Source organism: Terrapene carolina, unplaced genomic scaffold, assembly GCF_002925995.2.
Source record: "Terrapene carolina triunguis isolate 2854851 unplaced genomic scaffold, T_m_triunguis-2.0 Scaffold139, whole genome shotgun sequence".
NCBI classification, from domain to species: Eukaryota; Metazoa; Chordata; order Testudines; family Emydidae; genus Terrapene; species Terrapene triunguis.
The window spans coordinates 7,606,639-7,620,220 of NW_020664490.1; the positions used below are offsets into that span (position 1 = coordinate 7,606,639).

At 40.2% G+C, this 13,582-nt stretch overlaps 1 protein-coding gene across 1 annotated transcript in view; it reads left to right on the forward strand.

The window, feature by feature from the left end:
- The window catches only part of LOC112113032 (breast cancer type 2 susceptibility protein), an 86,485-nt gene that overhangs the window by 38,081 nt on the left and 34,822 nt on the right, over window positions 1-13,582 (forward strand). The window contains exons 12-18 of the mRNA XM_026653430.2: window positions 580-649; window positions 1,139-1,581; window positions 2,594-2,787; window positions 5,090-5,277; window positions 7,563-7,733; window positions 8,036-8,390; window positions 9,072-9,227. Coding sequence (XP_026509215.1) covers window positions 580-649; window positions 1,139-1,581; window positions 2,594-2,787; window positions 5,090-5,277; window positions 7,563-7,733; window positions 8,036-8,390; window positions 9,072-9,227 — 1,577 coding nt within the window. The remainder of the gene's footprint in view (window positions 1-579; window positions 650-1,138; window positions 1,582-2,593; window positions 2,788-5,089; window positions 5,278-7,562; window positions 7,734-8,035; window positions 8,391-9,071; window positions 9,228-13,582) is intronic.

Here is a 13,582-nt window from a genome sequence, read left to right on the forward strand (position 1 = left end):
CAAGCCAATGCTCAAACCACTGAGCTATCCCTCTCTCTCATTGGGGTAGAGTACAGGGGTCAACTGGAGTGTGATCTGCAGTTAATTTGGCAGGTCTTTACTAGACCCGCTAAATCGACCGCTGGTGGATCGATTTCAGAGCGTCAATCCCGGTTGTAGTGTAGACCTGCCCACAGATCTATGCCAAAGGAGGCTTTGCTGCTGGTTTCTAGGAGCGCTGTTAGGCGGGCATGGGAGTTCTAATAACAAGAACTGCTCTCTCAATAATAGTAGCTGTGCAGGTTTTGGATCTGGGAAGCATATCTGAGGTCACTTGTCAGTACAGCAAAACTTACTTTTCACTCACTAATGGTAACCAAGGAGACCTAAATATTGGTCTCTTAAAAACAAAGAGGATTTTATATGAAATCAGTTCATTTTCTTAAAAAATAAAAAAGGAAAAAAAACTGTTTATTGACTCTGTAGACTTGTGTGTATTTTTTTTTATATATATACACACACACACACAAAAAATCTCTAATATGTTCCAGAAACATCACATGTGCCATTGAAACATACTATGTTTTAATTATTTTTTAGGCATAATGAAAGACAGAAGGAAGTTTATGTACCATATTCCTTTAAAACCTGAAACGTGTGTTCCTTTCAGGTAAGAAAAAAACGTGTAGTATAATTTTAAGATTTATTTCTAAAGAACTGCTTCACAGAATATGGGGTGAATATGTTCTTGTGGATTGATTTTAATCTTACTACTAGTAATTTGCTACACAATTATCTAAAAAAATGCTAATCAATTTTAATTTAAATTATACTGAAACATCATTTAAATTTTTGCCTTAATATAAAAATGCTGCAATATTCCATGGAAATTATACATCTGTGTTCAGATTTTATTTTTCCATAGATATAAAATGTATTAGGCAACCTGATTTCTTTGAAGTAATAAAGCTATTACTAAGAATTAGCTAGTTCTAAGAATTATTTTATGTGAATATAATTGAAAGTTATTTATTAAATGGGAGGCTACTAGATTAAAGAAAGAAAATTATATAGAATGACAAACTTTGTTAGGTTTTGTATGAAAATTTACTGATAGCCAAGCTCAATTATATGTTGTTCAATATTTTTCTCTATACAGTGCTACTAAAGAACGACAAGAAGTCAAGAATCCTAATCTTACTATACCAGACCAGGGGTTTAAAGGATTTAAATCTAAATCTGACATTTTTCAGCATCATATGTTAAGACAGTCTTTAAGTGGTACATCAGGTTTTTTTACTCCATTTAATAAGATTTCTGCTGAAGAAAGTGATAAAAGAAAAAATCTGCCTGTATTAAGCAAAACTGCCAAAACTTTTGTGCCACCTTTCAAAGTTAAGACAGATGTTTCTACAGATGAGCAGCATGGCAGCAAAAGACTTGACTCGTTGATTAACAAGAATATGAATAGAGATAAAGAACTAAAAGATGTCACAATTCAACCAAATACTGGAGAGACTGAAGGTTATCAGTCAGAGGAGAAAGATTGCACCAACCAAGTTACAGCATGTAATTTAGGAGATAATGGAGATGGTGATTCAGGTATTTTCAGGCAAATGTTTTTGACCATTTATCTGTTGTGAGCAGTAATTGTTTGAATATAACCTTGAAGCTTTTTGCATATTATTGAGAGTTTATTGCTTTTATTTTTAAACCTATACATAGGAGCATTAGATAATAGAAATTTAAAAGTAAAAAACTTTTTTCAATATTTGATTGATTTTGGTCTGTGATATTCATAATGCTGCATTTTCATTTATATGTACATTTTGAAAGTCAGTGAAGGACTTGCTATACCTTTGGACACAGCAGTTCTTGGAAAATATGTTGTGTGACAGCTATTTGAATTTCATTTAACATTTGGTTATATATTTTTGTTTAGCATACATTATTCTAGGCACTGTATAGAATGGTCACTTCTAGTATGTTTTATTTATGTACGTATGTACGTACGTTTATTTTGTTTGCCAATGTTTTTAAAATTTAGGTCCAATCCTGCCAAACGCTCATGGCCAGCATTTTCCAAGAGGCGTAAGGGAATTAGGTACTCAGCTTTCAGTGGGAGTTGGGCTTACCTCTTTTAGGCTTTTTTGAAAATCCCAGTCAGCATGTGTAACTTCACTTATGTGAGTAGTCCAAATTTCTTCAATGGGACTAATACATACATTATACACATCTATAAGTGTTTGCAGAGTTAGGCCCATTGTTTACAAGGAAAAGGTCACTTCTTTTTAAAATCTCAAGATTATAGATTCAGAAATGATTGACTACTTTCTATTTTAATGTTTTCAACAAAAACAAACATAGATGCTAGAATAAAAGTGTTTAACTTTGAAATGTACTCATTGAATTAAACATTTTAAAATGTTTTCAATGAATGATACTTCTTAAATAGTTTTGATTCTGTATGTTTGCTGTATGGCAAATTCTAAAAACCATTATGCTAGCTAAAAAAATCATGCTTGTTACCCACTTGCTTTTATTGAAATGAGTTCATATCCTAAATTAACACACAATTGAAACAAGATTTGATGTGTGGTGTTTTTTTTCCTAGCAGATTTGATGGAAATGATTGCAAACCTTCACTGTGCCAGAAATCTGCAAGAGATGAGAATTAGAAAGAAACAAAGGCAAAATATTCACCCGCAGCCAGGCAGTCTTTATCTCATGAAAACATCTGCAGCAAAAAGGATCTCTCTGAAAGCTGCTGTAGAAGAAAAGTCTCCTAGTACTTATTCCATTGAACAGGTGGATCTTTATTGTATTATTCAAAAGGTCTAGCTAATTTTGAATAAGTGAATTTAAGTGAAATACTTAAATACTCCTTGGATTTTATAGCCAAATATTACAGCAGTACATTCACTAAGGTAGTAATCACAATAAAAAAAATTAACTAGTACATGCAGTCATTTTAGTTTTAAGAAACTTTTGTATCTCTGTGGCCCTTCAAAAATTATATTACAAAATAAGGGTAGAGCAAATTACAAAGGTAAAGTGAGGGGCTGTAAATCCCCCAGTGCGATGGCTCTTAACCCACAATAGTTAATCCTAAAATGAAATTTCAGCCTTTTATATAACATGTTCTGATTTCTGCTGAGATCCTACTAGTGATTTTTCCTCTTTTCTGCTACCTTGGAGCCAAGTTGGTATCAGAACCCTCTTGTTCCCAGCAGAGCAAAGGGGCAGAATCTCATAGTCATCCCACTGTTCTTATTGGCTGTGGTGTTTGGTTTTGTTTTTTGTAATTCATATGTGTGACATCACTCCTATAAAACCTAAGACTTTCTCATAGCCCACAGTGTGTGTAACATACTTGGCTTTACTAGAGAATTGATAGCTTTAGAAATGATTAACTGAAAAGCCTGGTAATAGCTAATAGGTGACATGTATGGTTTCTTAGGCATGAATGTAGAAAATTGCGTTCAGATTTTATTCCACCTTCTTATTCCACCTTTTTTTTCTAGTTAAAATGACAAGCTTGCCATTATAATAGAGAAAAATGATCTTTTAAATGATCTTTTGGGTCTTTTTTAGGCAGTTTGTTTTGTTTGAAATATTTTACTCTTTGGTGTTTATATTCATTTCCTTTGTAAACTTTGGACAAAAGGGCCCAATTAAACAATACAAAAATATCCATGTAAAATCTTTTACTGCTGATTGAGGATCTCATATTGTTTATGCAAATTTTGTTGAGAAATGTTTGATAAGTGAAAATTTTAGATTAATAGACAGAAGGGACCATGGTGAAAATCTAGTTTGACTTCCTGTGTAATATAGGCCCTAAGGCTTCTCTGAATTAATTCCTCTTTGACCCAGAGCATATCTTTTAGAAAAACTTCCAAGCTTTCTTTTAAAATTGACAATGATGGAGATTCCACCTCAATCTTTGGTAACATTGTTTCAATGGTTAATTACCCTCACTGTGAAAAATTTGCATTTTATTTCTAATTTGAATTTGTCTAGCTTCAACTTCCAATTACACCTCTACCCCAATATAACGCGGTCCTCGAGAGCCAAAAAATCTTACCGCGTTATATCGGGTAGGGAAGGCTGTGCCTCCCCAAACAGCCTGGCCCCGCCTCCTGTCCGACCCCCACCTACTTCCCGCCCCCGACTGACCTCTCAGAACCCCCAACCCATCCAACCCTCCCTGCTCCCTGTCCCCTGACCGCCCCCCGAGTTCCTCTGCCCCTTAATGTGAATGTGAATTTAAGGGGGGAGGGATAGCTCAGTGGTTTGAGCATTGGCCTGCTAAACCCAGGGTTGTGAGTTCAGTCCTTGAGGGGGCCACTTAGGGATCTGGGGCAAAATCAGTACTTGGTCCTGCTAGTGAAGGCAGGGGTTCCTTCCAGTTCTATGAGATAGGTATAGGATAGGTATATTATTATCCAACCCCCTGGCCCGGCACCCTTAACACGCCGCTCAGAGCAGCGTCTCGGAGCCGTCCCTAGAGGGGTGTGGGGCCTGGGACAAATCAATATCCCTGCTAGTCTCCTCACCATCCGCCCAGCACTCCCGGCTCCAGCTCGTCTCCTCACCCTGCCTGCCGCTCGCCTCCCCGCTAGTCTCCTCACCATCTGTCCGGTGCGCCTCCCCGTGTCCACCCGACCACCGCTCTCCTGCTCACTGTCTTCCCGCCCGCCTGCCTCCTCACCCCCCCTCCTGCCTGCCACTCACCTCCCCATTCGCCTCCTCACCCTGCTTGCCCGCCCATCTCCCACCCTTAACACACCGCTCAGAGCAGCGTGTCGGAGGCTGACCCGACGGAGCACGCAGCCCCGCCCCACAAAACGCTGCTTTGCTGTGTTGTATGCAAACCCGTGTTATATCGGGTCGCATTATATCGGGGTAGAGGTGTAATATTGTTAGGAGTTCCTCCTCTATGCTTGGATTACATATTAGTTTTCCCTGGCAGATGAGAACTGAACACATTTAAAGGAGATGTTTTACAATAACACTGTATTTAACAAGAAAATTTTCTGGTTGCTGAAATGCTTGTTGTATCGGATAGTTTTTCTTACTTTGCTGTCTCTCACCTGATCATTTACAGCTGCACATGTATGGTGTTTCGAAGCACTGCATAAAAGTTAACAGCATAAATGCAGAATCTTTCCAGTTTCTCATCCAGGATTTTTTCAGTAAGGAGTATTTACTGGCTGGACATGGAATACAGCTTGCTGATGGAGGATGGCTTATACCTACTGATGAGGGAAAGGCAGGGAAAGAAGAATTTTACAGGTTTGATTATGAGTTTGAGGAAAAAATTATTCCTATATTTACTACATGATATTACCCTATGATGGGTTCCCAAACTTGGTTCGCGGCTTGTTCAGGGTAAGTCCCTGGCGGGCCGCGAGGCACTTTGTTTACCTGAGCGTCCGCAAGTACATCCGGTCACAGCTTCCAGTGGCCATGGTTCACCTTTCCCGGCCAAAGGGAACTGCGGGAAGCGGTGGCCAGGAACGGCAAACTGCAGCCACTGGGAGCTGTGAGTGGCCGTACCTGCGGACACTCAGGTAAACAAAGCGTCATGCAGCCCGCCAGGGGCTTGACCTGAACAAGCTGCGAACCAAGTTTGATAACCCCGCCCTATGATAAAACCAGTATACACAGTAAGTGTTTATAAGATGGTAGCTACTCTCTTACTACAGGTCATTAATGCACATTTTAGTCTACTTATGCCATTGTACATAAGAATATTTTAAGCCTTTGTATTTATGTGAGGCTTAATATGTGCAATGGGTCATCTGTCCATTTCTCCACTGTGGTGATCTGCAAATAGGAATATAGAAGGTTGACTTACATTAAAATCAGGAGCATATTTTCGGAGTGGTTTTCAAGATTCATGTAGCCTGGAAGCCTGCTGAATCTTTTGATTGAGATCTTTTGACTTTTTCAGGTGGGGGGGAGGAGGGAAGGTTTTTGTTGTTTGTTTTTTGCATGATGGGTGGGAGAACTTGCAAATCTTCCAGTTCAATTATTACTCTCTCTTCCCTTTCAAAGGGAAGTTGGATTTATAGAGTGAGATCCTGACTCCACAAAGGTCAATGGTAAAACTCCTGTTGATTTCAGTGGGTCCAGTTTTCATTCATACCTTTTTGAAGTTATAAGAAAGGCCTGAAGGATTTTTCCTTTCTACATTAGAAATTCAGGGTTTGTCCACTCTGGAAGCTTCTGAATAACTGCAGTATTGGCAAGATTATGACATGGAGATGACCCCTCTCAGCTAGTTTGGTTTCATTTTCTCATTTTTATTCGGATTAAAAATTAGTGAGTTTTTTTGCTAATACCTATCTTATTAAAACACTTGATTGAAAAGTTCTCTTAAGGATTTAACACCCCTGCTTTTCAGATGAAGGACTAAAAGCCCTTGATCCTCAACTGTGAGTTGTCCAAGGAGTCTTCCAAACCAAAAAAAAAATTTAAAAAAAATGGGGAGACAAGACATTCCTAAAATTACTAAGGAAAACAACTAGCGGAAAAAAATTCTAACTTTTCTTATTTGAGGGGGGAATATGCTGTTTAGGGCTTTTTTATATACATTGTTAGTGGTTTGGTTTAGATTATCAATTAGCAAAATGTCACATAACTTGGCTCAATCAATTTATTAATCAAATAGATCAGCACAGAAGGGTTTATACATTACCTGTTTCAGAGGAACAGTATTGCAACAGTTCAGTCTGTCCCAAAGTGTGAGCTTAATTTGACTTATAAATATAGTCCACTTGTTTATGACAAGTAGAATATTAAATACACCTTACTCCTTTTTTCTTATCTAGTTTCATACCTATATTTTCAGGATACAAAGATATTTGTACCAACCATGAACAATAACATTTCAGATATTAGTAGACAGTAAAGTAAGTTTAGACAGTAAAGAAAAGAACTGTTTTCTGCTCCCAGCACACAATTTATATGTAACATTCCTTAACAGAACATACAACTTCTGATAGAAAGTAAATTCCCACAAAAAATCAAAGCATTCTGGGAATCCAGTTCATAGTTATACAACTTAGCCTAAATACAAAACATTTTGTAAATATACACAATATTGCCTAAGAAGGCATAAGAAACAAAAAGGAGGCAAACATAACTCTTTCCTCCACACTCCCCATCCCTACCCATTTGCAGGCCCTTTCTGAAGATCAATTAAAAGCAAAATATACATAGGCAGTGTAACTCTACTGTGCACTTTTATAAATCAATTATATTTTACCTTGCTACTGGCCATTTTGCAAATTAGTTACAACCCAAAAGACATCATATGATGCAAAACACTGCAACTTCGGTTTTGATTATTTTAGAAAGATTTTTAAAATATTTTATTTACTTGTCAACATTTTTCATATTTTCTGATTCAATGGCCATTCCTGATTTCCTCAATAAATAGGATACAGGGCCGGCTCTGGCTTTTTGGCTGCCCCAAGCAAAAAAAAAACGGGGCAGCCAGAACGGCAAAGCAAAAAAAAATTTGAACAACTTAAAATGGAGTTCAGTTTAATATTATAAAAATTTGTATGCAGGGCACTCTGTGATACACCTGGTGTGGATCCAAAGCTAATTACTGAAGCCTGGGTCTACAACCACTATAGATGGATTGTATGGAAATTGGCAGCTATGGAAATCTCTTTTCCACAGGAGTTTGCTAATAGGTGTTTGACACCAGAAAGAGTGCTACTTCAGTTAAAATACAGGTAAGTGTACAGCAATATATTTAAGGTTTTTGCTGCACAGTAAGTTCTGTGAATTTTGCACACACCAATTTTATGTTTCTGAATCTGTTTGAATGCTTGTGTTATTTAAGTTCATCCCTTTGATACTTAAAATATATCATAAACATTTTCAAAAATATATAGAAGTTCCAGTTTCTACCAAGGGGGCTTGGTCATATAGATTGGTTAGTTATAGTTAAGCACTGTTTAATTTAAAAGAAAATATCTTAGACTGTGTATGTTTTTAAGTGTATTGTGAATGCACTGTTCCTTTTTTTTTGTAGATATGATTTGGAAATTGATAAAAATCAGCGATCAGCTATCAAAAAGATAGTGGAGAGAGATGATATAGCTGCAAAAACACTCATACTGTGTGTTTCTAAAATCATATCATTAAATGAAAACATGTCTGATATCTGTAGTAATAAAAACCTTGTGGAAAGCAAAAAAAGAGCAGCAGTGATTGAAGTTACAGATGGGTGGTATGGGGTTAGGGCTCTCTTGGACCCTCCTCTCCAAGCACTGTTACATGGAAGAAGGCTGACTGTTGGTCAGAAGATCATAGTGCATGGAGCAGAACTTGTGGGCTCTCAAGATGCGTGCACACCATTGGAAACTCCAGACTCTCTTATGTTAAAGGTGAAATTAAGTATTACTGTAACTTGATTAGATGGGCATTTTGAGGGTGGTGGTAGTTATCTCGGCAGTGCCATAGGCGTAGATGGAGCTTTACAGGCAAATAAAAAATATATTCTCTGTCACAAAGAGTTTGCAGTATAGATTTGATGGGGCATGACATGATAGAGGATATTATACAAGAGAGGTAGGAAATGAAGGAAAGTTTTTATACAGCAAAGTTGTATCAAGTTACTACATGCTGACGTGTTCTTTAAATGCTTTTTTAAATAATTTGGTACTAAATTGCTCAAGAATGTGAGACATTGTTTGGGAGGGGGATGAAAAAAGTAGGTTGGGGGAAGGATTTTGAAGAATAGAGGAGAATTTGGGACATAAGTTAATTCTGGGGTATGAGACATGCGAAATATTTTTATTTGAGGAGCTTTCTATTCTGGTATGAAGTAATAAGGCTGTTAGGTCTCATGGACACTCACTATTCACTAAAATACATTAGGCCGTCAGTTTGCATATCTCTCTATTCAGATGTGGTTCACATTATGAAAAAGTTAGAAAACCCTTAATATGTTCAGTTTCACATATAAGAACATTTTAGATTGAGAGTTTTCCCTCTAAATTCAATTACTTACTGATCTTTTTGGTCTGTTTGTGGCATTTTCACTTAAAAACACTTAATTTACTCAGATTTCAGCTAACAGTACTCGACGTGCTCGGTGGCATGCCAAACTAGGATTTCATCAGGATCCCAGACCTTTTCCTTTGCCCTTGTCATCACTTTTCAGTGAAGGTGGTACTGTTGGGTGTATCGATATAGTTATTCAAAGAGCTTATCCTATTCAGGTACAGTATGAATACTTTTGGGCTAAAAAGTTTAATAAGATAATGTATCATTTGTGAAATACTAATAGAGTAAATTCTCACTTCATTATGTCTGCACTTGACTTAACACTTCAAGAGAAGTGTATACCTCAGTGAACCAACTATTTCAATTTATGCCCATTATCCTCTAATCAGCTTTACTTTTGGCTCCTCGGAGCCTGGAGTAACAGAGAGTTTCAGAACTTTGTAATTTTTAAAGTGGGAGACTTGTTTGAGAACAAGCTAAGGAAAAATGTTGACGAACAACCTTTCAGCTCAAAGCAGAACAAACCAGACCAGTTGGGTTCAGTTTGTAGCATACAGCACCACAGCATAGAAGTTAAAAATTAAGGAGCATTGTTAGGATTGCTGCTTGTTTTGCCTGAGTTGGTTGCATCACTATGTGACCTATTATCATTTTATTTTTAAATTTCAGTGAAAATAAGTTGTGAATGTATATAAAATAGAACAGAGTCATTTTAAACACCACCAGAAATTCAGATGGAATTTTTTAATATTCAGATACACGCTTCCTTCTGCAGGCCAGCATCTCCCACAATACTAAGAATGGGCTGATCCCGCTCCTCTCAATAATTTTGTAGCACAGCCCCTTCTCCAGCTTGATGGCAGAACTTCAACTTCTTCAGCAGGAGCTAGTGGCAGTTTGCATTGCTCCTGACCATTTTCTTTGCCAGCTTTATTTTTTTACATGTTTTGGACAGTAGCAACTTTTTACCCCTTCTTCCTCCTTTTCATCTTCTGGATTGGGTATTTAGCAGGTTTCAACCACCTCGATCTACTGCTGCAGCACTTCCTTGCCTCTGCTCCTGCCTCAGACATGGCTGAATTTTACCATGAACACAGAGCTGAACCAAAGTGGTGGTATCATATGTGAGGCAGCTTTTACAGGCTTATCAGAAGGAAAATTATGCCATGTCTGGTCTCATACAGCCAACCCTTGCACTGCCAGTGCATCGGGCTGAAAGTCAGACTAACATGTTGGGACACCCCTCCCCTGAGGAATGGCAACTCCAGTGGAGAATAATTTGATGTTTCTGATCATCTCAGGGAGAGAGTGTAAGTATAAGACCAGCGCCATCCAGCCAGCTCAGGGAGGTAAATTTCACAAAAGACCTAGCCCAGAAAGAAAAGACTCCTTAAGGGACACCATGTGTATCATTTACCCCAAGATACTGAAATGGACCTCAGTTCCCCGGGGGAAATAAAGCAGGTCTTCTACACAACTCCTTTTCTCCCCTACATGAATCAGTGGTTTCTCACAATGAGACCCCATCCCACAGGTAGTGGGATGGTGTGACAGATATGAGACATTGAAAGCATGGAAACTTCAAAAGACTGACCTAGACAAATTGGAAGATTGGGCCAAAGAAATCTGATGAGGTTCAACGAGGACAAGTGCAGAGTCCTGCACTTAGGACGGAAGAATCCCATACACTGCTAAAGGCTGGGAACTGACTGGCTAAGCGACATTTCTGCAGAAAAGGACCTGCGGATTACAGTGGACGAGAAGCTGGATATGAGTCAACAGTGTGCCCTTGTTGCTAAGAAGGCTAACGGCATATTGGGCTGCACTAGTAGGAGCATTGCCAGTGGGAAGTGATTATTCCTTTCTATTCGGCACTGGTGAGGCCACATCTGGAGTATAGTGTCCAGTTTTGGGCCCCCCACTACAGAAAGGATGTGGACAAATTGGAGAGAGTCCAGAGGAGGGCAATGGAAATGATTAGGGGGCTGGGGCACATGACTTACGAGGAGAGGCTGAGGGAACGGGGCTTATTTAGTCTGCAGAAGAGAAGAGTGAAGGGGGATTTGATTGCAGCCTTCAACTACCTGAAGGGGGGTTCCAAAGAGGATGGAGCTTGGCTGTTCTCAGTGGTGGCAGATGACGGAATAAGAAGCAATGGTCTCAAGTTGCAGTGGAGGAGGTCTAGGTTGGATATTAGGAAACACTATTTCACAAGGAGGGCGGTGAAGCACTGGAATGGGTTACCTAGGGAGGTGGTGGAATCTCCATCCTTAGAGGTTTTTAAGCCCCGATTTGACAAAGCCTTGGCTGGGATGATTTAGTTGGGGTTGGTCCTGCTTTGAGCAGGGGGTTGAACTAGATGACCTCCTGAGGTCTCTTCCAACCCTAATCTTCTATGATTCTATGACTGTAATACTGAGATGTGCAAGACATTGTGGGCACTTTTGCACCTATATGTATTGCTGTGAGGTAGGGATTATAGTCTGGCTCCATGGGAGGAGGGTTACAGATCTTCCTCCAGAAACTAAAATTCACTTGAGAGTAATTACTGGAAATCCCTGGAAAGGCACACAACTCCAGAGACGTATCACAAACTGGAGGAATAGCACATACTTGTTCAGATCAGCTTCAAGAAGCCCAGCATACAAAAAACAAGCTTTATACAAAAAGGAGCATCCTGAACTGACTCAGGCAGCCATCGTAAGCCACAGTCTTTTGGCCTTTTTAACCTTCTTAACATGTGGGAATGGTTTCAAACAATAGCGCCCTCATTTCCCATACCAAGCACCCGTTGGGTTGGCCATTTAAAATGGGTTTGCAATGTAAAAGGAGGGGCTGCGGTTTCCGGGTTAACATGCAGCACAAACCCAACTAACCCCCCCCCCCCCCCACCCCCAATTCTCGGGGATGATCACTTCACCCCCCCCCCCACCACCACGTGGCTAACAGCGGGGAACATTTCTGTTCATCAGAGCAGGAACGGGCACCTCTGAATGTCCCCTTAATAAAATCGCCCCATTTCAACCAGGTGACCGTGAATGATATCACTCTCCTGAGGATAACAAAGAGCGATAAGGAATGGATGTTATCTGCATGCCAGCAAACACCTGGACCATACGATGCCATGCTTTGTTATGCAATGATTCCAGACTACGTGCTACTGGCCTGGCGTGGTAAAGTGTCCTACCAAGGAGGACGGGATAAGGCAGCCCTCCCCAGAAACCTTTTGCAAAGGCTTTGGGAGTACATGAAGGAGAGCTTTCTGGAGATGTCCCTGGAGGATTTCCGCTCCATCCCCATACATGTTAAAAGATTTTTCCAGTAGCTGTACTGGCCGCAATTGCCAGGGCAAATTAATCATTAATCATTAAACATGCTTGCTTTTAAACCATGTGTAATATTTACAAAGGTACACTCACCAGAGGTCCCTTGTGTGCCCTCAGGGTCTGGGAGCACGCCTTGGGTGAGTTCGGGGGTTACTGGTTCCAGGTCCAGGGTGATAAACATATCCTGGCTGTTGGGGAAACCGGTTTCTCCGCTTCCTTGCTGTGAGATATCTTCATTGTCTTCATCCTCATCTTCCTCGTACCCCAAACCCGCTCCCCTGTTGCATGATTCTCCATTGATGGAGTCAAAGTACACGATTGGGGTAGTGGTGGCTGCACCCCCTAGCACCGCATGCAGCTCCGCGTAGAAGCAGCATGTTTGCGGCTCTGCCCCGGACCTTCCGTTTGCCTCTCTGGCTTTGTGGTATGCTTGCCTTAGCTCCTTAATTTTCACGCGGCACTGCTGTGCGTCCCTGTTATGGCCTCTGTCCTTCATGGTCTTGGAGACCTTTTCTAATATTTTGCCATTTCGTTTACTGCTACGGAGTTCAGCTAGCACTGATTCATCTCCTCATATGGCGAGCAGATCCCGTACCTCCCGTTCTGTCCATGATGGAGCTCTTTTGCGATCCTGGGACTCCATCACGGTTACCTGTGCTGATGAGCTCTGCGTGGTCACCTGTGCTCTCCACGCTGGGCAAACAGGAAATGAAATTCAAACGTTCGTGGGGCTTTTCCTGTCTACCTGGTCAGTGCATCTGAGTTGAGAGTGCTGTCCAGAGCGGTCACAATGAAGCACTGTGGGATAGCTCCCGGAGACCAGTAACGTCGAATTCCGTTCACACTACCCCAATTCCGACCCGCTAAGGCCGATTTTATCGCTAATCCCCTCATCGGAGGTGGAGTAAAGAAACCGGTTTAAAGGGCCCTTTAAGTCGAAAAAAGGGACTTAGCCATGTGAACGTGTCCAGGCTTAATTCGATTTAACGCTGCTAAATTCGACATAAACTCGTAGTGTAGACCAGACCTCAGTCCTTCTCTTGATCTACAAACTGACATGATACTTTAAACAAGAGTGAAAAATCCTGCTTGAAGGGTTTGAAGGAATTTGAAAACCTGCTAGGGTCTCCATGTGGAAAGTGGATAACAGGCAGTAAGCTTAGCATGTGTGTAGGCAGTTTATTTTATTATCTGTTCCCTCTATAATGCTTTTGTCCTAAATAAATGTACTGTGTGGACTGAAG